The 26,139-nt window shown below is 35.2% G+C and overlaps 1 protein-coding gene across 1 annotated transcript in view; it reads left to right on the top strand.

The window, feature by feature from the left end:
• LOC145681668 (uncharacterized) overlaps positions 1-25,793 on the top strand; it is a 44,309-nt gene extending 18,516 nt beyond the window's left edge. The window contains exon 4 of the mRNA XM_081753290.1: positions 21,897-25,793. Within this exon, the coding sequence (XP_081609416.1) occupies positions 22,285-23,229 (945 nt within the window). The 5' untranslated portion in view covers positions 21,897-22,284 and the 3' untranslated portion in view covers positions 23,230-25,793. The remainder of the gene's footprint in view (positions 1-21,896) is intronic.
• The last annotated feature ends 346 nt before the right edge of the window (positions 25,794-26,139 follow it).

Here is a 26,139-nt window from a genome sequence, read left to right on the forward strand (position 1 = left end):
TCCGAGGGTTAACCTGTAGGTCCACGTCTCATATAACTTAGCTGCTGAAAGCGATGCTAAACTCCCAATCAACCAAGGAACAATCTGAGAAAAACAGGGAAAAGCACAGTTCCTTTCCGTTCTGCCTCATGATTCTCCAGCACTTTGTATCACATTTTTTACCTAATCTATTCTTTAGACGGAACGGGAATTCCCATTGTAGTAAGCAGCGAAATTAGCCCGGGGCCGGGGGCCTACGTCCCCCAGTTTTCTGAGTAACAAAAATAATTTAAGCTATAATTTATATATTTTTGAAAGTTTATAGAATACATGATAACATGTTATACTTACCATAGCCCCCCCCCCTCAGTTTTTACCATCTACGTAGATCCGCGTCTGCCTGTACTCCTACCAAATCTATTTTCTTCCAAGTCTATTGTTACCGATTGTAATGCCTCTGTCCTAGAAAGACTCATTACATTCCATGTTCATTTTCCTTTGCTGAAGTCGTGCCAAGTTACCGGTTTTGTCCAGAGGCTTTTCAGAACTTCACTACACGATTCTTTACTTTACGAATACGAAAAGGGCTTACTAATTTGTTTCATATTGTTTTGTAAGTTGGTTCTAATGAAATAAACAGTTTCATATATGTTTGACCATCAACTGAGTCCTCACTCATATGAACATGAATTGACGTATTAACGTTATCTTTAATCTCTATACGAGATTGAAGATATTATACATACATGCATATACATTATACAAAATAAGACATACATACATACATATATATAGTACAAATTCGCAAACTCGACACTCGACCTGATGTGGACTGAGAAGATGACGAAGTACAAAAATGTTAAGTTTCACGGAATAAGGGGAGGGTTATACACGACGCATATTATTTTACTGTAAATTACTCTAATGAAAGTTCTAGCACAATACAGGAAGGAAAAAGGTAGAATATGCACTAAGATTGTTAAAAGTTTTTTGAAAAATCCCGAACAAAACTTAAGAAATTATCTGTTCTTTGTAGAAAAAAGAATTTCGAGATGCTAAACTGTGTCTCACATTCACTTCGTCTTCATTTCCAACTTACCGGTATTTGCGGCGTTAAAAGTTGTCACATTCTAGTTATTAACGTCTTCCCTGCTACGGTCCCTATTTGGCGGGTTAATTTCCTAAGGGGATGCGGCATTAACCTTAAAAGATACAATACTTAAACTGTACAATGGACTGCACAGCACGGCACAATACAATGGCACTAGCCCTAAATGGAACAAGATGTAAAAATCAACTAGTTGCACAAATCATAAATGGCACAAGACCTAAAATTTCTTCTGGCCAAGAATAGACTACTGTAAAAGCAGTAGGAATCGGTAGTGAATACCGCAATGTTTAGTCGAATACTTAAGTTTGTAGTTTGTAGGAGGAGTACGCACAGAGGTAATATGACCCACAATGCGTAGTGAAATTTTACGGATCTTCCAAAACAACGTAATTGGAAAAATGTAAGTAAAAGGCTAATTGTAACCGCAAGAAACAAACCACATCACTAGGAAGTACTTGCGAAGGACATCATACTCAATTTCACCCTAGGCACAGTTCGAAATGGATTTTAACCATAGGAAAGAAAATGTGGATAGGTCTGGTCCAGAGATGGAGTGGGTCAGTGGGTAGTGGATCAACAGCATGTGACCCACTGTGACCCACTGCAACCCACCACCCATCATGACCCACTGCGACCCACTGACTCAGTCTGACCTACCGACTCACTCTGCTCACTGCATTGTAGACAATATATTCTGAAGACTGGTAAATTTGTCTGCGTTTTACTTTCAAGACCTTCATTTCCCTTCCTTTTCCATTTGTTTCTGTCTACTTACCTGATGTGAATAGGCTATATCTAATCCGGGATGTATTTGAACCTTAACCCACAAAGTGGGGATGATATATATATTTCCAGAAAGCTTGGGTCAAGGTAAAATCAAAACCGGTTATCAAAATTGGAGAGGTCTCATGCATTCAACTTGGGGGCAGCACTTTACTCGTTTTTATTAAAATCTTTAAGCGTGTCTATAAAGTCCGTTACAACCCCGAAAACCCTGAAACTGTGAGACAGATATGAAAACAGAAAAACGTGTCTTTCATCATTTCAAAGTACAACGTATCAAAGAAAAATAAATTCTCCCAGGGTCTCCCACAGGGTTCCAGACGGGGTTCAACTCAAAATTTGTAAATGGAAAGGGAGATCAACTTCCATATCGTATGAACGTTGGTGTTAAATGAAAGAAGATAAATCAAGTCTTGAGTCTCTACGATAAGCCTGTATTTTTTCCAGTAGTTGGCTCCTCTAAAAGCTCACAGGCCTCGAAAGCCAAGTAGTAGTATAAGTCCTATTGCTATTATTACAATTACAAATATCAATATCCAAAAGCGCCTGAAGTTATTTTTTGACTTACTAGGATTGTACTTGAACCTGAACCCACAAAGTGGAGATGATGTATATATTTCCTGAAAGCTTGGGTCAAGGTAAATTCAAAACCGGTTACCAAAATTGGGGAGGTCTCATGCATTCCGCTTGGAGCAGAACCTTACTCATTTTTATTAAAATCTTTAAGTGTGTCTATAAGGTCCATTACAACCCCGAAAAATCTGAAACGTTGAGACAGAAATGAAAACAGAAAAAACATGTCTTTCATCATTTCAAAGTACAACGTATCAAAGTAAAATAAATTCTCCCAGGGTCCCAGACGGGATCCAACTGAAAATTTTAAAATGAAAATTGGGGTCAATTTGCATATCGTATGAAAGTTGTTAAATAAAAGAAGATAAATGAAGTCTCGACTCTCTACGATAAGCCTGTGCAAAATAACGCTGGGTCAAAATATCAACACAACCTTCATTTCAAAGTCTATGGCCACTCCTATTAATCTGAAACGATGAAGCACGTGTAAAACAAACAAACAAACTAGAATATTTCAATACGCTTGTTTTGACATTTTGACCCACCGCTATTTTGCACAGGATTATCATCAAGAGTCAAGACAAATTTCATCTTTCACTTCACATCAGTTTCCCTTTCATATGATAAACAACTTGAACCTCTTTCCCATTTCTAAATTTTGAGTTGAACCTTGTCTGGAGCCCTGCGAGGGAATCTGGGACATTTTTTTACTTTTAATCGTTATACTTTTGAAATAATAAGATATTCGTATTTTTGTTTTTACACCTATCCCACCGCTTCAAATTAATACGAGTGGCCATAGACTTTGTACTGAAGATTGTGTTGATATTTTGACCCAGCGTTATTTTGCACAGGCTTATCGTAGAGAGTCGAGACTTCATTTATCTTCTTTTATTTAACAACTTTCATACGATATGCAAATTGACCCCAATTTTCATTTTAAAATTTTCAGTTGGATCCCGTCTGGGACCCTGGGAGAATTTATTTTACTTTGATACGTTGTACTTTGAAATGATGAAAGACATGTTTTTTCTGTTTTCATTTCTGTCTCAACGTTTCAGATTTTTCGGGGTTGTAATGGACCTTATAGACACGCTTAAAGATTTTAATAAAAATGAGTAAGGTTCTGCTCCAAGCGGAATGCATGAGACCTCCCCAATTTTGGTAACCGGTTTTGAATTTACCTTGACCCAAGCTTTCAGGAAATATATACATCATCTCCACTTTGTGGGTTCAGGTTCAAGTACAATCCTAGTAAGTCAAAAAATAACTTCAGGCGCTTTTGGATATTGATATTTGTAATTGTAATAATAGCAATAGGACTTATACTACTACTTGGCTTTCGAGGCCTGTGAGCTTTTAGAGGAGCCAACTACTGGAAAAAATACATTTTTGAATCACTGTGATATATAAATTATTATATAAAAAATTGAATGTAACTGTGGGTGCGTGATCATCACGGCCAAATTGCAAAGTCAAATGAAATGACTTTTGGTATATAGTTAGGCCTTAATCTAAACTGGGGTGTTATATTGCTTTCATGTTAATATATATCCTAAGGAGCTAGTGAGGATCCGAATTTTTGCGAAAAAAAATTGAGTATCTCGCAAGCCGATAAACTTACGGAGCTGAAATTCAGTGTATTAACTCTTTATTGAAAATAAACAGAATATGTCCTAGCATTTCTTAAAATTCTCATTTATGGGAAAATGGGACTTTCTATATGTTGAAAATTGGTAGTGTTTTTTTTTTTTTTTTTTTTTGTAAAAAAATGATCAAAAACGATCGATATTAGTGAAGAAAAAATTCAGAAACAGAAAATACAATGTTTCGCTTCATATATCCATTGCTTTCTACTATAATAATTGCTGAAGCTTATGTTTATTATATGGAGCGCTTACAGCACAGGGCAATCAACCCATAAAGTTGTGGGGAAAATAGACATAAAATTTGTACTGTAAGCTTAATGACACGGAAATTTTAAGTTTGAATTGTATGCAAAATGGATTGTATACGGAAAATTTTACATTCTCTTTTCCTCTACGTTGGTCTACTTACCTTGATTTGGGACTTTCAAATTTCATTCCTTTTTCCACTGAAAAGTATCGGTAATTCAACAAGGAAATAATTATACTATGATAATTTAATTGAAATTCATCGTAATATGGCCCATGACAAACAGCAGTGTGGTAATTGAAGGGGAAGAAGGGAAAAGTTCCCAGGCACCTCTGAACACTTCCCCGGAACCTCGATCCCTTTTGATTTCTAGGGGGGATTGAAACTTGATAATAACATGAAACCTTCATGTGTAATTACAAAAATTAAATTTATAAACAATAAATAAACAGTTTATCAGGCTTTAATTGATAATTTATGCACAAGATTCCCTATCGAAGCTGTGGTAGGTCTAGATAAAATTTTTGTTCTCCATGAGTCGACATTGCCAACTGACATGGTTGATATGGAAAATATGTTGTATGGTGATAGAAAGGTGATACTTCTTGCTGCGTATTTCAAAACTGACCGAGAAAAATCGTTATCAGGCGTAAGTCTAACAAGCAGATTATCGATGATTAGATGCAGAAATTTCTACGTCGGGTAGAAGTATTATCAATTTCCACGACAGAGTGCGAACGGGGATTTCCTCTTATGAATTTACAGATGACTGATATTAAAAATAGACTAAGTGATCAAACACTATCTAACTTGTTGTTCATCAATGTTAATGGTCCACCACTAGACAAGCTCAAAGTAGACGAGGTTGAAGGATGGACATCATTCCGCTGCGAATGATTTACCACGAAGAAGTCCTGGAGGCCAAGAGGAAAAAAAATCCGATTTCAGATCTGTTTTAAGTTGCCAAATTACGAGTTATGGAAAATGTATACTTGTATTTCTAATGGCTTATTTCTGTTATTCAACTTTGTACCTAATTTTAAATAAATCTCTTCTTTGTTTTTTATAAACTAGAAGATAAACTACTTTGAATAAATATTCATAATAATTGCAATTATGCATATTTGTAACTTAAATTTAACGTGGTGTTTTAGTGATTACACAAATTACAATTATGAGCATACTTTATGGAGATGCTCCCACAGAGGATATCCGAGCACCTTTATACGCTATGAAAAACTGATTTGTCAAGTCTTTTGGAGAAAAATACTGTGAACTGAGAAATCACAATCTTTTCCATTTGTACAGGGGTATTTTCCTGCGAATAGAAGTTTCTTTTGAAATGCGTTGAGAAATTAACACTTTCAAGAATACTCTCTTAGTACAAGTGTATTTTAAGCACACATTAATCCCCCCCTCGAAGTTCTTCAATTTCCTTAGTGACAAACACTTTACCATTTTATATCGTAAAGGTCAGATCCACTGTTATTGTAACAGATTGGTACTTGAGCGATTGACAGTAGAAATTCAAACTCCGATTAGTGACAATTTAACAGTCTTGTTTTATTACAAATGTAAACTTTTTAGTCTAAAGAGAAAAGGCCCTTTATCATGTGTCAGAGTTGATGACGATGGATTTTGGTGAGTCAGAATAGGTCACAGTGGACGAGAGTGGTTCATGGTGGGTGGTGGGTTAGAGTGGGTCAAAGTGGGTGGTGGATCATAGTGGGTGGATCAAGTTTTCATTGACCCACGTCAACTCTGGTATGGTCCCACGTATTTCTGCAAAAATTAAGAAGGCATTGTATAAATATAACATCAAGGTCTCCAAACTTCCAATAAATCTATAGAAAAAATATATTGCAAATTTTAAATCATTTTTTACTATTCTCAACAAAGTAGCGGCGTTTATCCGGTTAAATGTCAATGTGGCTAAATATATATAAGTCAAACAACAAGAAATATTTATACCAGAATCGCTGAACACATTCGCATATCCAAATCTCGTACACTGAGAAAAAAATGTAGGTGGCGTACTTAAAAAGATAGGTTACATGCGTAATTCCTGTAGTTTTTGGACTTAACGCACAGCAAACGTATAACTGAAAACGCATGTTTTACAATACTTTCTGTATAAGTGTTCCATCTATACGTATTTTCCGTATGAAACAATGTAGGCGGTCAGCATCTCACATACAAATGGACGTATATAACATATAGCCGACGAAGGTAACATAAGTATATGCATGTGATATACGGAAAATTGTTAGATGTCAGACATCCTGCAACTGCATGATGCAACATCGAAGGGGAGTGCCTATGTAGCATACGGATAACGTATGCCCCGTACTGATTTCTATAGTAGGCAAGAGGATACCGTATATTTATGAAAAGTACCGCTCTCCGGTCCGGAGAACGGATTTTTCTCTGTGTAGTTTACAACAGTTATTTGGATTTGCATCGCATCTGAAACGCAAGAACCACAACATTGCTAATTCATGTTTGATCAAAAATGCAAAAACAGCAACTGAACGGAAAATTGAAGAGGCTTGCTTCATTTGTAAGGAGACACCGAGACTCAATTTAGATAAAGATGACATAAATGACATTTGGAGCAGTGTTTTTACTAGTCATTTCTGCCGCCCGGAAGAAGAATGAAGAAAGGAAAACAACAGTGTTCAGTGAACAACAGTGAACAGAGACAAGTGAATTACTATTAATGTATATCTATTTCTAGTGACAAGAAGATTTTTGATATGCATATTTTTAAAATTCCTTTTTAACCATTTTTACCTATTCATATTTTCGTTCCTATGGTTTAAATCCTTTTCGAAGTGTGCCTAGGCTGAAGATGAAGACGCCGTTCTTTGAAAGTACTTCCTAGTGATGTGGTTTCTTTCTTGCGGTTACTATTAGCCTTTTACTTACATTTTTCCCAATTATTATCACCGCTAGCAATACAGTGATAACGTAATTGAAGTTTATGAGAAACTTCAAAAATATATTTAAAATAAATACAGTATAAATAATACAAGAACACTTTATTCAAAGCAACACTCTTGTTTTCGGAATGAGTACATGAAGTACGAGTGATTTCATCAGTTTATAATCAATAGCTGAATTTGAGTCTTTTCAGTTTCTGTCTTTTGTGTCTTTATGCAACGACGTGATTACGAAGGATGTAACCTACTATTAACGTAGGCTTCAAACCACGACGTCAAATTAAATCTGGTGTAATTGGGAGTTTACAGAGCACCTACAACACTCGCAGTATAGGCCGTATTTCACTACATTATCTCACATTCACGAAAATTGAATTAAAGGACAATGCCATCTGACAAAGCATTAATAGCTACTATATTGGGAGAACATGTGAGCTAAAAGGGATGCAACATGAACTAAAGAGAATGGTACGCCTGTTTTCTAGCATAGCAAAGTAGACCAGAATCAAGTTCTAGTGATAAACGAGGCACAGGTATTTCTAAATCCAAAAGACGTTTTACCAACTTCAGTCCCAAACAGTAGGTGTAAGTTTTAAATTTCGAAGAAAACAGATATTCTGTTTCATGATTAAGGCCCTATACTTCTAATTATTTATGTATTTTATTTATTACTAGCTGAATATACCCATTCTTCGCATGGATCAGATAAGATATCTATGGAAACAAACTGAACAATGAAAATAAAATATCGATTATTTTCTACTACTTTTACACATCCTCCATCTGGTTCGATTTTTGAAAAACAAAACGCATCTGGGCCTCAGCGGATGGGGGGCTGCATTTGGAAGTCAACGCGTTGGAAGTATCACCATTCATCTCAACGACCGCTAAAACTATGGATTTGACAGTAATATAGTTCATTTTAGATTACTTTTACATGTCTCGATGACCCCTCTACTATGGTCCCAGTTCCTTAGCTGACGGGGACTAAATTTCAAAGTAAACGCGACCTTAAGTTTCAACTAAGCGACCCCGAAAACTATGGATTTGACACTAATATCGGTCATTTTGGATTATTTTCACGTTTTGGTAACCCCCACCCGCAGATGAGCCCCGGCCCGTGTAAATGGTAGCTGAATTTCCAAGTCATCGCTTATGGAAGTGTCACCACTGATCTCAGCGACCGCGAAAACTATGGATTTGACTAATATCGGTCACTTCAGATTATTTTTATGTTTCGGTATCCCTTCCCCGGTGATCCCAGCCCCGCAGCCGAATGGGGTGAATGCGATCGGAGTTTGACCATTGATCTCAGCGACCGTGGAAACTGTGAACTCGACACTAATATCGGGCATTTTCTACTACTTTTACATGTCCTGGTAAACGCCCAACTGAAACCTCCTGGTTCGAATTAAGAAAAAAAAACGCTTCGTCTTGGTCTAGGGCCAACACCAAGGTACCCGTGACCCAAATTTGGTAACTCTCGGTCCATTCGTCTGGTCCCCAGGCCGCACACCATACAAACACACAAACAAACTCTTTATTTTATTTATGTTAGATTAACTAAAGTTACCGTGAAATAAAATCTAAAAGTTGAGGTCGTGAATTTGCGAGCAGTAATAATAGGTCCCACTGAAAAGGTTCAAATTAGACATACGTAATGTTTCATAAAGTAATTATCAACCTGCTTCATGAGATGGCGTGACTCAATCTTTTTCCCTTTAACTCTAATTAATGACAAACTCCTTAATCTCAAAGAAAACTACTATATGTTACATAAAATTGCACAATTTTGGCGAAATTTACGCGGAATATGTGTTTCTAACATGGGTGAAGGTACGGTCAAATCTACTTCCTCATTATTATGAATTTCAAGTTGTTTCTTTGGTAAGCCTCAGAAAAAAATATATAGCAAGTCAATACAGCGAAAGTTTTCTTTTTTTTTTTTTTAATCGAGGGGACGAGGTTAAACCACTTCCTTAGAACTTACTGATTTTGATTGCATGCTACGGAAATTGTAGAAAATACTGAAACATCGTGTAAACCATATTGTATGAAGTCGAATGATTTTTACGAAGATTAGAGCGAAACACATTAAAATCATTTAGGTTAATTTGATCCTCGTTAGAGGCAGGCTTGTGAAAAACCGAGGTTTTGTTTGGAAAAATAGCCCAGTGGCTTTTATTGGGGTGACGTTTAGTTCTACTGGGCAATCACTTGGCCCGGCTTTATTAGACAAAATCAGGTTTATTAGGCTCCTTCTTGGCTAAACATGAGCGCCTTTGGTGTGGGGAGACCCGGAATCGATTCCCGGCGGGAGCTCGTGTGGTTCGGATTTCACGTTAATCAGTAGGTCCCGTCTCATGTAGCCTCGCTTCTGAAAGGAACGTTAAACTCAAAATCGGGTTTATTAAATTTTATACCTACATTCAAAACCATAATCCTAATATGGATCTTCCTTATCACAAAAAGGGGCATTACTTGAAGTCCCATCCGCGTTTCGTGGGACATGCTTCCCCATTGGTACTTGCTTATGTTTCGATTTATTGAAAGTAGGAAGGAGATAATTCCCTAGAGTAACGAATAGGTGGGTAATATTATATAAAGAATAAGAATAAAATCCCCTATTACACTCAGGATTCGAATCCCTGAGAGACCCACTGTAACTGAAGATTCCTTTAATTTCCCTTAAAACACGCCAGGCAAATACTTTAATAGTACAAGGCCAGGAGCCAAAGATTAAACAAACTACTTTAACAAATATACTTTAGAAAATAAAAGGTCGCCTTTTTAGAAAAACTGAAATGTTCAAAACCCTTTTCTTTCCCAAAAAAGAGCTCATTTCTAATTGTCTTTTTGTTTTTACAATAGATTTTATTATTATATGATCTTTGTAACAATATAATCGTACTTTACGTCACATGCTTCACCAGATACATAAGAACAATTCAGGAGTTTTCAGATGTACTGCAGTTGTTAGAAGAATTCTTTTTGTTTTTGTATGTTTAATTGTCCAAGTATACTGTTGAGAAAATAGAAGTAGATCTTTAGTAATTTTCTTAAAGTGAATCGTTAGTAGCTTCTTTGATTCAAATTATGGTACTGATTTCTGCATTTGTAATTATCATAAGATGATTTTATTTTCTTCTTAATGCTACTCTTTTTCGTTTGTGTAGCCTATGTGTAATTTTCCAAATGTAGTCTTTAATAAGTAGATGCATAATTTTAGTATTTTTTAAAAGTAAATTCTTTCCGATTTGTAATTAACTAACATATGGATAAATTTATTTTATTATTTGTACTAATACGCGATTACGTATTATTACAAAAATGAATGGAATGTAGTTACATTGAATTTTGTTCCTGATTTCAGTTGAACACCCATGCCCCAAACTTGATGAGCACGAACAAAGTTCTTTATGCATGATTCCCAATCATATTTTTTTTCTTTTAATAGTAGTAGGCTCTATATGTTGGAAATCTCCTCCTGATACATAAGTACACTCATGTCCAAAATGATTGTCGCATATCTATAACTGTCTTCTTGTAAGAATATAATTTGATAATGATTTTTCAGGGTACTTTTAATACTGATACTATGTGTATAATCGGGAAATGCATATTTGTGGTAAATTTCATAGGAAAAGAATTATAAATACGAAAATTAGAATGGGTAAAACAAAATGTTACTAAATGGACAAGAAAGTTTTATTTTCGTGTTATTGTTCTGATTTACCGCTATTTTGACATGAAATTTGCCACATACATGTCTTTGCTTATTATACACATACTAACATAATAAGAAATTCCGAGCGAATTCGTTATCAAGTTATATTCCTACAACAACATATTTATAGACATGCGACAATAATTTTGGACATGAGTGTACATAGCCTATATTAGACTAAATCTAAAACATGGTGTGTACCGAGGAACAAGATTGAAGAAAGTAACTACAATCATATTAAGGCTATCATTGCAGCCTTAATATGGAGTATATTTTAGAAGGTGGTCGTTACCCCATAAAAAAATAATAAAATAAAATAAAACACTGGACAGTTTTTGGGCTGGGGGAAATTCCACTAACTCTCATTAGTGGTCAATTCAACCCTTGTTCTTGACTAATTTTAACCCTAAGCAATGGGAAGGCGTCAAATTCAAATACTCGTATACATATTTCTTTAGTTATCATGAAATATTTTTCTTAAATTGTGGGGTAGGGTAAATTTATCTTTTCATTTTTAACAAATTTCAACCCCGAGCAATGTGCATTAATCAACGCCGAGAAAATATATGTATATACTGGAGGTAGGTTGTGTTAAATTTGAATAATTTTATGTAGATTTACTGGAATATCTTCTGTTCTTAAGCGTATGTGTATAGAGGGATATAGTCAAGGGGGAAACGGAAGTAACATGGCCCCCGAAATTTTGATCAAGAACAAAAGTGAAAGGGGTTAGAAGAAAAACTGAGGGAAGAGGAAAGAAAAGAACTAGAATAAAAAATAATCCTAATCAAATTTAAACTCAGATTTAGTATTACGATAGTGGAGTGGAATTTAGTACTCATAGAACAAGATTCTTCAAACTAGATTAAGCTGTTACTCTGGGGGAAAAGGTACTTACTTAACCGGGAGTAGGACACAGTTGTGCTTCTTAGCGTGATTGCTCCTAGTAAATCGACTTGTCTAAGGATAACATTTACTCCGTCAAATTTGGCGAGTAAATTTAAAATCCGCAAGTAAAGTAGGAATTTCTTCAAAACAGGACAGTAGTCGGGGAGGTTGAGATAGTGTTTTTGCTAATGATAAGAGAAAAGATTATGTTTAGAATGGATTTCAGGGAGCAATAAGAATCAAAGAATTATTAAATTTGTTTGAGGATTGCGATCGTGCTGAATTGGTTAAATCTTCTGTTAAATAAAGATAGTAATATGCACACTCATGTCCAAAATAATTGTCGCATATCTATAATTGTCTTCTTCTAAGAATATAATTTGATAATGACTTTGCAGGGTACTTTTAATACTGGTAGTATGTGTATAATTGGGAAATGTATATTTGTGGTAAATTTCATAGGAAAAGAATTATAAATACGAAAATTAGAATGAATAAAACAAAATGTTGGTAAATGGACAAGAAAGTTTTATTTTCGTTTTATTGTTCTGATTTACCGCTATTTTCACATGAAATTTGGCACATACATGTCTTTGCCGATTATACACATACTAACATTATAAGAAATACCGGGCGAATTCGTTATCAAATTATATTTCTACAACAACATATTCATAGACATGCGACAATAATTTTGGACATGAGTGTACCTACTCAGCATCATTGAGAATTTTCCTGTGACATGTAATTTAGTTCTTGTTTTCTTTGATGTTATTTCGGTGTAATAACAGGAGATCTATAGTTCAACAATTTTTTTATTAGACCCATATATTTAATTTTGAATCTTGAATGTCGAATATGGGTGCGTGATCTTTGATTTTTATTAGTTACTGAGTTATTCACTTCCAAGTATTAGGTATGATAATACTTAAGTAGAAGGACTGCTTAAAAAAGAACCTCACATTAGGGACACACTTGTAGTCAAATTTTAAAAGCTGTACCAGACAAGGTTGTACTTTATGTTGAATGCTTTGAATGGTAAGGACATGTGTTTATTTTAGTTTTAAACACTAAGTACAAAGACGATCTCACTTTGAGGTGCTTTGCTAATGATTGCCTCTCCTTAGGTATTAGCAAATCTAATATTTGGAAATAAGTAACACAGTACTAATAAAATCTAAGATCCCGAACTCACGCTCAATATTGAAGGTTCAAACTTAGGTATACGATCAAAAACATTTTCAGTGGTATTCAGAAACGTGTTTTTGGGTGACAAACGACGCGTTGTACTAAGCGAGTGACAAATACATTAAAAAAAATCTGTATTCAAAAAACTATCGTCTTGCGCTAGTGGAACATGAGGAAGACGTAATTTTCAGGTAGTACGAGATTTTGGTGATATTTAAAAACCTTGTTCTAAACTAGCAAAAGAAGTCTTTGGGAGTGAAATTGATCCCCTTCGACTGACGGATAAAAAAAAAAAAAAAAAGAAAGAAACGAAAAGTTCAAATTCAGCAAGCAATTCCCCGGAAGAGTATTTCATAAGACCAGTCTTTGTACCGTCCTTAGATAATTTAATTTTCGGCCTTTAAACAAGGTTTTGTGACAACAAAGAAGTGTTATGTTCTCCAGAAATAAAGGATTTCTGCCAAGACATCTTGAAGAAGTAAACCTAAAAGGTATCGCAAAAATTCAGAACTATTAGACTGATTTTTGTATCATGTTTGTTCTCATACCTTTCGGACGGATAAGTGGAGATAACTGTTTTAAGGAATTTCGACATTTATGAAAAGAAAAATAGTAGTCCCTTGAGTATAGGTAGTCACAATCTGTGTCAACTCGTGAGGTAAGTCAAATTTCTAAAAAATTAAATTTCACTTCTACAAAATCGAAAAAAAAAACAGTATTAGAAAGCTTCAGAAAGTTGTATATATACTAGAATTAATGCATTAAATAATTTAGGACAGGATACTTATCCCAGAGACAGGATGTACTAGGGGACGCGGTACCTACAAGGCTCCTGAATTTCGTAGGCACTTCTTTCTTCCTTCCCGTGAAGTAAGTAATGTATAAAAGTAATTTTCCTTTCCATGTATAAAAGTAATTTTTAGTTATGACAATTGCAACTACGTTTCTTAGTGGACATGTAACAGCCAAGGTGGGTAATGTTACCATTACCGTCCCTTCCAGAGAAACTAAATCTTTGAAAATCAGGAAAGAAAGTTTCACGTTCCCTTCCCTCTACTCAAACAAGTAGCCCCTCCGAGAAGAGTTTGCCGGCCAGGTATGTGGTTCACAACGCCGCTTAGCGCACGTAAAAATGTAGGCTACTGAAAAAGAATGGCATGCTAAAGCTCAACAAATAATAATACGTTTTAAAGGGTTACAGGAGCATGATGACACCACTTGATAAACAACAACAAACAAACAAACAAACAACAACAACAACAAAAAAAAAAGAATTCCGATAACATTAACAAATTTTATTTTTAATAAAACAAAACAAAAAAAACGTAATGTTGAATAGAACAACGAATTTGTGAAGTTCAAAAAGTTTTGTTCGATCTTGAAAAATATTTTCAACCACTAGTAGATTTAAATAAATTCGATTCATGGAAAAACCATAAGAAATTTATAATTACTGAAAAATTCATCAGGCACATGTTGTATGAAGTAAAATTCCAAGATGGCTCTTGCCTTACCACAAGTCATATTCAGCGTTAACCACATTTGAAATATAATTATTTATATCACAGAAATTCAATAACAATATTAGAACTGATGGTTCAATTAGAATATTTAACAATTTTCTATCTACATGTTTTTTATATACTCACGGAAAACCCAGAAAATGATTTTAAATTCACAAATAAATTATACTACACACAATATTAAATATGGTATTACACATACCTCGCGAAGAGAACAAGTGACGGGCTCAATCACCTATTTTCAAGGCTCCTTCATCGGAAGGACAAACAACCAATCAAATTCAAATATAGCAATCACATGACATATTGACAAAAGACTCCAACCATAATACCAGATCATTTAAATTAAGAAAACACCAAACTCTATATCCCAAAAATATACTGTAGTGGAGTACAGGGAGAAAAAAAGGAAGGTGAATAGGTTACAAAAAAAAAAAGAAGAAAGAAAGAAAAAAAGAATAAAACAGCGCTGTTTCTACATTTTAAATTAAATCCCTTTTGCATTCATTTTATGCTATAATACCAATAAATACACAAAAGTAAAGATCACTACGGCACAGACATACATGTAGGTAATAAGTAAATACTGTAGTATATTTAAGACGTCAATCTACTGTTTCCGCATGTAAGTAATTTTAATTTGTTTTGCATTTCTTTTTTAGAATTGGATTTTGTTTCTGATTTGGGCCCTAAGCGTACAAAAAGGGATAGTACTTCGGATATAATGAGGACTACTTGTTGTAATGAACCTATGAATATATCTAGTTTTGAAACCAAAATGCCTCAATCTAATATCACTGTATGGTCTTTCAACAAATGATCTCATCAAGTGAAGATCTACACATTTAAAAAAACTTACCAATCAGAGCTACCTTTTTGCTGGTTTCTTTTAGAGTTACAGTAAGAGCAATCAAAACAATTATTCTAATAGTTTTAGTAGTATTTGTGGTATTTGGATATTCACACTACTTCAGACAAAATTTGAAACTAATTTATTTTATTATTGCGCTGGTACGTAGTGTAAAAATAAAACTAATAATTCTATCTAACTTCACTTTTTAAAAAATCTTACAATTCAAATCTTTCTTTGTAGCAGTTTCAAAGTGACAATTTATTAAAGTTTAACGGAACTTTTTTTTTTTTTTTAAAAAAATAAGCATTTATTATTTTAAATTTTATTTCCGTATATGCGAACTCGGTATTTAATTGTTACAATTTTTCAAAATTTTTTTTTTCAAATTATATATATGTATTGTCACAACAAAGCAATTTTTGCCTAATTATTTACATTAAAATTTAACAATGAAACAAAAACGAGATTACAAACAAAAGATCTCCTCCAGTTCCTTACCAGAGGGTAGCGTTCCCAAAACTGATGCAACGTTCCCTCTTTGTACTGCCATGCTGATGCGTTGCAGTAGAAACGAGGTTGCTCTAGCATCTCCTGACGATAAACGAATGCGATGACCAACTTCTTTTATAAAGTTAAGGCCTTCGGGACCCCATGAACCACCCGATTCGACAGCTATAGCGACAAAATGATATTTGTCGAGTAAATTGCTATATTTCCTGCGCTTTTCTGTTTCCCGGCGAGCAGCCACGTTACCAGCTTGTGCTGAGGAAGAATGTATATTTGAAGGGGCGAAGGTGTCGGAACAAGTAAAATCCCATAGAAGTGCTTTTCCTTTCTTCCACGGTATTAGAGTCATACCATCTGGCCTCTTGCCGTCTGCACGACTGCATCCCAACGGTTCACATATAGAAGGAACTCCTGCTGAAATTAGTGCCCTCATGATAATGTCGTTGACGCTGGAGTGGCGTGAATGTCTGCCCGCACTACTGGCACAGGAGAGTCCATGAAGGCCCTTCTTGTCTACGACACTTCTACAGGCAGGACATCTGTGTTGCTCGCAAACATCTGCTCCCAAACGCAGTGCACTGGCAATTCGAAAACTGTCATTGGGAAGATGTAATCCTAAAGAAGGTGACGGGATAGCATGGAGCCAAGCGCCTGCTTCTGGAGATGATGTAGCTAGAAGTCTGGCCTTATCTTCTGGGTTATCGGATGACTGAAGCAGAGCTGAAAAGTGATGATTTATAAGAGGATCGTCCCAAGAGGATTGTAGTCCTCTCTTATCAAGGTCAGGGGGATCTGATCCCACTATAGATAACCACTTAGCAATGCTATCGTTGACATCCGAATCCGATACTAGGCTAAGATCTTGTTGGAGAATGGTCTCGATCTCATCAATTTTTCAAAATTATATAACTCTTCCTTTTAAGCATTGAAATTAATAAACTATTCCCTTACAACAATTAGATAATTAACAAAGTTTTATTTAATTAAATTTAGCAATTGAAGTGAAAGAAATTCAAGAATGTTGCAATATTTTCTTTAGTTTTCGGCCTTTTTGCGATTAACAACAGCTCCAGCGTTCATTACAGACAGATGGACATTTAAATAGAGCGTATAGATATATCATCGCACATTAAGTACAATAATAATCACTTACCTCTCATCCATGTAACCAATGTCAGGCCATCAGGTCGCTTTTCATCCAAACGATAGCAGCCAGGTGCACCTATTGAATGTTTTCCAGCAGTATTAAGGGCTCGTAGTATTGTATCAGTAACAGATGAATGTCGGTCGTATCTACCGGTGTTCTTCACGCATGAAAAACCGTGTGGAGAACGTTCGTTAACTTAATCTCCACTGGACAGCGATGAGACTCAAAATATAACTAAACCTAAACGTAAGGCAACACCAATTCGAAAGCTTTCATTTAACAAATGAAGGCCTAAGTCGTGGAAGATATTGCAATAAACCATGCACTCGCTTCAGGAGGGATCTTCCTGGACAACAAAAGATTGTTACATGTGATTATGAAAGAGAGATATAATTGGTGTTTACCAACATGAGTGGTAACTCCTCTTGCCAATTTCTGGGAGGTCTGTAAACTTGGCCATCTACTAAAACCTTCCTGAATAGTCTCATCTGGGTCCAAACAATAATCCTGTAGAAGGAGGGCTTCGACTAAACGAAAAGATATGTGCAAAGGCACTAAGAATGTAGGAATCGCCATATTCACAGCTCGTCGAATACCAAGACTACCAGGTAAACATGCTTGCATCCAAGAGTCGTCATTTAAGGAGCAGTTCAAAATTGATTAAATGCCAATTTTCAGGATATAATCATATATTTTCAACAATTAAGTCTCATGCTAAGCTGGAAAACATAGTAAAAAATATGTTAAGCGAAGAATTGACAAAAACAACAGTAAAAGAAGAAAGCCTGATTGCGCTGAAATTGAGGAAAGTCGAGAAAAGAACAATTCTAAATTTTATATTTTATTCAATAGCACGTTAGTAAGTGTTTCCGAGGTGAGAGCAGCACCCACAAGCATTCTGAATGGATAGAGGACGTATGCCTGGAGCAGCCTTATTAAATCTTCTAAAGATTTCGTTGAATGTTCTGTCAGTTTTGCGCAAGACAACCAACCTCGCATTTAAAAAATTAAGACGTAATCTAAGAACAGATGCCTTTTCATTTGTTTCCTATTAAGGATGAAAGAACCACCTCAGGTTCACCGCCATTTGTTCCATTGTCTAACTACCAAATATTTAATTCGGTATCCAGTGATTTAACTAAAGAATGAATAGTTATAAGGACAAGTGCTGGGCAAAGGGGGTCACCTTGTTGTATACCTATCTAAGAATAAATACTGTTTTTGCCCAAAAAGATCACCGGGTTGAGCATAGCATTGATGAACATAGAAATAAATTAAAGGAAAAGCATTCAGTAATGAGCCATGCATGGTACTCCGGCGAAGCTCATTAAACGCAAATACGAATATTCAACTTTACGAAGCCCTAGCTTCCAACAGTCTGAGTGGAAGAAAACAAAACTTCACTTGCATGAACAGCTGCTTCGGTATATATTGGGAATACAAACATCAAACTAATGGGGGTATAAAATGTTCTTACTTGCTCAATTATTCTAAGCATATAGAGATTTTTTTAGCCAAAATTCAGCGCCAAAGACTCCCAACCGCTATGGCCGAATACCACTATACTTCTTTTATAGCGTTGTAAGTTTGGCACCAAAAAACAACGGATGAACTTTATAGGTACTTTTCCACAAATGATGAAGTTAAATAGATCACAAAAGGATTTAAGAATTTTTTTGTTCGATTCTAGTATTTGACAAAAAAAAGTCTTTAGAAATTAAAGGATAAAGCCCGTCTCGGCCTCCCGAGCTGCCTGACAGAAAGAAGTTATTTGAATTTTGAACTTCAACATTGAACTTCAATTGCATTTTGAGTTGAAACTGTAAAAATGTGTTAATTTTCTGGAATTCGGCGAAATGAAATTGTTGGAGTGGGCTAGATGTTTCACCAACACAGAGTTATTCGGGGCTGCAACCATATCATCATAAATTAAAAGACAGACTATTCCACGGATATTACCATTGACCATTTTGTTCTCTAAAATCTTGAAATTTGCAAATTCCTGATTTGATCGAGATTTATAGATCTTCGCTGAAAGCCAACTTAAGAGATCCTGACAGATATTACACCAGAGGCGAACTCGTTGATTCATTCAAGAAGCGAGATTTTAAACATTTTGGGAGCATTTAGAGCAACAAATGGGAATAGACACAGATTGATCCAGCCTTTTTTATAAGTTGAAATCGTTATTTGATATAACCCCTTTGCGAGTGCATCAGCTATCGTTGATCAAGCACGTCGTGGAACACGCTTAAAAATATATTGTAATATCCTGTGTGATGTTGTAAATAAATAATTCCACGCATCAGTGTTTACAAACACCACCACGTGGTTCCGCAAGAGGATCTCCCACCAGATGGATCTACAGTTACATGCAGACGACAGCTTCTGGCCCAAGGATGTTATAAAATAGAGGATCTGCCCATACAACAAAATCGTGAAGCCATACGTCACAGCTTCGCCACACCTACTCTGCCCACTCCGAGCAACTAAGATCGCAATGTTTCGAGCCAACAATCATGGCGGAAACGAGAATAGCCAATCAGACGTGCCGGATCAGTCGATGCTCGATTGTTTTTTGGGTTCACTGAGTTCATATGATGAAGATACGTATGGGCAGATCCTCTATTTTTATAACATCCTTGTTCTGGCCCCTCCCACGGAGCAGATGACGACATTGGAGCAGCAGGGCCACCGCCACCCAAGGAACCCTATAAATTGGATGGACGAAGGCAACTCGACACCAGTTTTCTGGTGACCCTCTAGTCTGCTTTGGGACTTTAGGAGTAACCTAAACCCAGGGCCTCTAGTCTGCTTCGGGACTACGCCTATCCTTCCTCCTGGATTAGCCTGCTTCGGGGCTCTGACTGGGAGTCCTAACCTCAGCCGATTAGCCTGCTTCGGAGCTCTGTTGGCCATCTAACCTACCCACTGCTTGCTTCGGAGCTTTGGGCACCCAATTCCACTCCGCTTAGCCTGCTTCGGGGCTCTGTTGGAGATTCTGCGACCTTACGGTCAAAGACCCCTATAATTAAGCTTTCATATTAGAGAGATTATCTTGTATAGTGTTTTGTAAAAAATACTTTTTATAGTGGAAGCTTTTATAATAAAACTGGTAGTGGGAGCCGATTCCGGACGCTCTTTTTATTAAATGCTCTACCTATAATCTATATGAGACAAAGTTTTACATTATGTATAGGATCTTAGTGACATTAATACCTTGCCCAAGTCAGAAATTGGCAAAATTTGTGATTTTATTGCTAAGGTAGCTATTATTTGTGATATCAGAGCAAAAATCATCATCATTCATAAAATGTTTCTCACTAATGTAATAGCCAAGACTATGAAATTTAGGGACTATATAATACTTTCCGCAATGAGAAAAAAAAGAGAATGCATTAGCAAATTAAAAGCAACCGGAAAACAGTCACAATCACTATTATTTATCACAATCATTACATGTAAAACGCACTATCTTTCTAGTTTGCAAAGTATATTCACAGTAGCTGATCTAGGGCAGGGCCGGTGGGCCTAGGCCCCCCAGTTTTTCCAGTGACAAAATAATTTATGCTATTATTTATATATTTTTGCTATTGTTTATTAATACCTATCATAGTCTGGGTACTGGCTGGCCCCCCCAGTGTTTACCTTCTAGATCCGCACTGTATATTCATTACTTAAAGCTTCCATTAATTATTTCATTACGTAATTTTGTTTTAATTATATATAAAATATTTTTTTTTAATTAAGTAAGCCATCTTTTTCATTGTTTTAGTGAGTTTTTGTTGTTAGAATATTCACACTGTTTCTGATAAAATTTAAAAGTAATTTCTTTTATTATTGCGCTAGTGCGTAGTGTAAAAATAAAAATAATCATTCTCTCTAACTTTATTTTAGAAACTGTATGTAAATTATCTTACAATTCAAATTTTTTTTACAGCAGATTCAAAGTAAACATTCATTGAAGTTTTTTTTTTTAACTTGGAAACAAATGTATGCATTTATCATTTTTTTTTATTTTCTAACGTGTGAAAATTTTATATATCGGGATGAGAGGTGGTAAACACTTTTATGCCTAGGGACGGTGAAACTTACAACCTGTCCCTGAGTACCAAAGGACAAAATGACTTCCCTGACAAAGATTTCTGTGGTAGTCTTCTCATTGGTTCAATTGTGTTGTAAGTTTTACAATCTGAAACTGAAATATCAAGCTATCAGGAGCATACTTTTTTCTTTAGCCTTGCATAAATATAACCACTTCTGTATAGCAAAATGTAAAAATATCCCCGTGGTGAGCAACGTTCCTTATTTAACCCTTTTGTGGGCAACGGGAAGAAGAGTTCCCGCCAAAGGAGCCTAAGTAAGCTCTTACTTGCTCCACTGGGAAGCAGTATTCCCATTAGTTATGAGTCATTTTCACTATGGAAATGGGAATTGCGCTAGAAAAAATATTTCTTTTGTTTGTTTGGTTGTTTTGAGTGGGTGTTAGTTAACATGGAGGAGGTATCGTCCCATCACTTGTAGAAAAAATTAGCTCACGAAAGGGTTAAATTAGCTTATAACGATAAAATTTAAGTTTTTAGCAATATGTCTTCTCTTCAGAACCGCCACTGGCCACAAGATATATGTAATATAGCTACTAAAAATATTTATTAAAGAAAAGTATGAGTGCAAATGAAAAATCTGATGTAAATCTTTAAAATTTAGGTACACTAAATATATATAAACAGTTAATAGACAGTATTTCTAATTTTACTATTTATTATTTTTGTATTTCAGACGAGTTACGTTCGAATTCTTACCAATCAACAGGATATAGCTGACAGGATTATCAACTATTTGCATTAGACTCAACAGAACAGTGTAAAGAATAATTAAAAATCGAATTAAGAAAAACGTGAGAGCAAATTTGTTGTCATGACCTGAAGTTTGATTGAGTACGACGAGTCTAATTCACCGTATGGTTGTGGATTTTTAAAAGTCAACTGAAAAAGATAAAGGATGAATATGGTTTCGCATCTTTTGAGAAGTGTAAGGTATAAATTCTTTGATGTTCTGAGAGTAAAACAGGGATTATTATGTAGTGCTTACGGAATGGAACAAAATAATAATAATAGCTACTAATAAACTGGGGAGGAAGTAAGTGCTTAAAGTGTAACACAACAAGATGGCTGAAGAAAGGAACTTAAGAATACTATTTTGGAACGTTCGAGGTCTTCAATGCAGATTGCGTGCTAAATCTTTCATTACATACATTGAAACATTTGACATAGTAGGGTTCGTTGAAACAAAAATCACTGATCGCTCAAATACACTACCAAATGGAATACCTGAATCACTACAACAATTTTGTGGGTTTGTGAAGAGAGCGTGCAGAAACAATGAAAAAGGTTCACCTTCAGGCGGAGTTATGATACTGTATAAGAAAGAACTTCATCATTATGTAACAAAATTGCCCATGCATTTGCCTAATACTTTGGGGTTGTTAGTTACAATGCACTCTATGCGTGTTATATACGTAGTCACTTACCGACAAAGCCAGTGTTCACTATATCATATTCCAAAATTTTACGAAAAACTAGGCCGCGAACTAAAATCCTTGAGAAAAACTTATCCAGATGCTTGTATTCTTATAATGGGGGACTTCAATGCTCACTCGGGAAACTTAAATGTAGAGCTACAATCTGAGGCATTGTTAGCATCTAATTTGATAAAAACGATTCGAGAAAGTCGTGATACAAAAATCGACTCTGCAGGTAAATTGCTAATCGCCTTTTGCGAGAAGGAAAAGATGCAAATACTGAATGGAACAACACACGGCGATGAAGAAGGAAATTATACATACATTCCAAGAAATAAACGATACTCTAGGACTGTAATTGATTATGGTTTGATTTCGATTGATTTTATTTCAAAAATAGTGCGATTTATTGTTGACATTGAGGCCTTTGAGAAATGTGATAATCGACCAGATCATATTCCTCTTGTTGTTAGCTTGAACTTGGAATCTGTTGGGCAGGATAAGAAAGCAAAAACAGTACAATTAAAACAAAAGAAACAAGCAGTCACGTTGTTAACGAAGAAACTGAAATGCCTTAATATCTCAAAGTAAGGTTAAACCAAGGATGATATAAAATTAGGGGATCTGCGTATATAAGAAAATCGTGAAGCCATACGTCACAGTTTCGCCACTCCCGACTCTGCCCTCTCCGCCCAATAAGGAGCAATGTTTTGAGCTAGCATTCGCGGCGGAAACTAGAGTAGCCAATTAGACTCGGTTGTTGTGCCAATGCTCCTTCTTTTCTTCATTGAGGTAACAGGATGAAGATACATATGGGCAGATCCTCTATTTTATAACACCCTTCGTTTAAACATTGAGGGAACTTAACGGTTAATATTCTAGTACGTACAACGAAATATACATATTGATTTTGTTTTAAACATAGTACAGTCTTGAGGAGGGAAGTAGCCAGATTTTTTTTTTTTGTTCTGGGAGGGATTAAAGTTTTCAAGAGTCTAACACCTGATAGTATCGAACCGCCGTTATTCTGTATCCGAAAAGACAATATAAAATGTTAAGTACTACCACATATACTCTCTGCAAAAAAATGTAGAACTAATTGTTTTTAAAAGAAAAGAAATAATACAGATGAAATAGAAGATCAAATCTTTAGACTACAATAATCATTTCTCTGTTAAAGAAGTAAAATTTTCGTAATAACGTTTACAAATATATGTCAAATGACAAAGTTCTCTTTGAGAGAAGGGTCTGAACACGTGTGATCTTGAATATTGAAAGAATATGTACGGATAAATAGAGAGAGAAGAAAACGCAGCAGACTGCAAATAAAACAAAACAAATTGAGTAAAGAGAAGTGTCATGATTTCGTCTTGAGATGCCAAATTAAAAAGATATTTCCTGTATCTTTCTAACAACATCGATATATTCTTCTCCGCTTTCTTTTCTCTAATCAGTTCGTCCCTTTCTAGGCGATATGCCCAATACCTATATATTCTGTACAAAACTATCGATAGGGATGATAATATGTAATCTAAAGGAGTTGATATGTTCTCCGAATATTCTACAGAAAGTGTTACGAAATGAATACTGGTCTTGTGGAATATGTTTCTTGTTTGTTGGTAAACTGAAAAAATATATTTATTAGAAATGTAACAAACTAACAAAGTAAGGAAGTTATCAGCGTATATGCCAACACTATTACTGTTTTGATACCTTCTTCCTGCACATGGTAATATTCCAATACTATTTGCACGATCATTGCATATTTTACGGCAGCTTCATAATTTTTGATAACATGGGAGATTTGTCAGAAGTTCGGGGCAACATGGCATCGTGATAGGCAGCAATGCTCCGAGCTCTACTTTGGTACAATGTTATATTTGTTCCTAGTTTTGTTTTTTAGTTCATTTTAAGTTTGTTACAACTTTTAAAGAGTGTGGACTTTTCTAGTGTCATTAATTTTCAATATAACGAAAAGTTAGCTAAATACCAAACAGTTTAAGACGAGCGACTTCGGACTCTTTACCATTTTGATTGCAACTTCGGTGTGTGATATAGACAATTAAAGTGTATATCATAAAAAAATAATTTCTTCGTATTTGACAATTATAGAGTAATAGTCGACATGGCTTAAGGCCGCGGCATTCCTGTTATAAAACCACCACTGTGGTTACAGAACAAGAACAAGATTTGTGAACGGTTGATAAGTAATATGGGAGATCTGAGTTTGTGTGTATCTTTCAGTGGGTTGGATGTGTGTTAGTTAAGTAAATAGTATATGATATTTTTTGCACATATTTTATAGTGTATTGAATGTGTGGAATAGCAACTACGAACAAGAAATCAACACAATACTTACTATAATAATTGATTAATCTACTAACTTAAATGCAGAACTATAAATCAAGATACATCGATCTGCTAACAAAGTACATTTCGATGGGTATACGGACAAAGGTGATATGTCCATGCCGTAATTTTTGCAGGTGACAACATTCAATGCATCTCACAAATCAGAGGTTCATGCAAAACTTTGTTTTTATTAATGGAATATTTACTGGAGGTTCTTTTGTTTTAATGCAATGTGCACCAATTGCAAAAATACTTCGGGCATTATCCACATCAGCCTAAACCTGACTTTCGAAGAAAAATGGACATATCACCTTTGTGCAGATACCCATCGAATCGAAACTTTCAGAATATTCTAAACAGTAATATAATATTATGTATTGAAGACAATTGAACACGTATAATTTTAATACATTAAACAAATTATTAATTGCTAAATTATTCTACAGAAATATTTTTATTGTAATCATTTATATTCATGATAAAACATAATTACTTATGACAGCGGAATAACTAATGCTGATTATTCATAGTGATATAAACTATAACTTCGTTATACCTCGTAAACAAAATTTAGAGACATTATTTAGTATGAGTAGTGATGGTCTTAACCCGTAATTATGAACAATGTATTTGGTGCCATCTTGTTTTAGGTATGCATAGATTTATAAATTTGCTGGAAGAAATATATTACTTTATTTCACAATACCAATGTATAAATAATTAAAATATATAAAGATCTTACCTCTAACATATATATTAAAGTATAAATACGTGGTGCAAATTGCATGTTCTGTATCAGTTAGTATTCCATAAGAACGCCACGACGAACTCAAAGTATCGTGCAAAATGATGATGTATAATCATAGAAGTGTTGCAAGGCTGTGAAATCACGTATTCTTATGCCATATATGTTTTTTGCACTATTCTTGCTTATGATCTTACCCAACGTTCCTGATCTCTGCTTTAGTAGGTACCTAGCACAGGTTCGTTCAATCGTTTTTATGATACATATGCACAGGCTGCAATTATATTAATAACGGAACAGCCTTCCCACCCAGTAAATCTACATCCATTAAGAAACACCTTCTAAGGCACTAAAAGATTATTTCCTGATGAAAGAGTTTAACATGGTATCAATATAAGCAAACA

The sequence above is a fragment of the Thermobia domestica genome, chromosome 3, assembly GCF_964235325.1.
Source record: "Thermobia domestica chromosome 3, izTheDome1.hap1.1, whole genome shotgun sequence".
NCBI classification, from domain to species: domain Eukaryota; kingdom Metazoa; phylum Arthropoda; class Insecta; order Zygentoma; family Lepismatidae; genus Thermobia; species Thermobia domestica.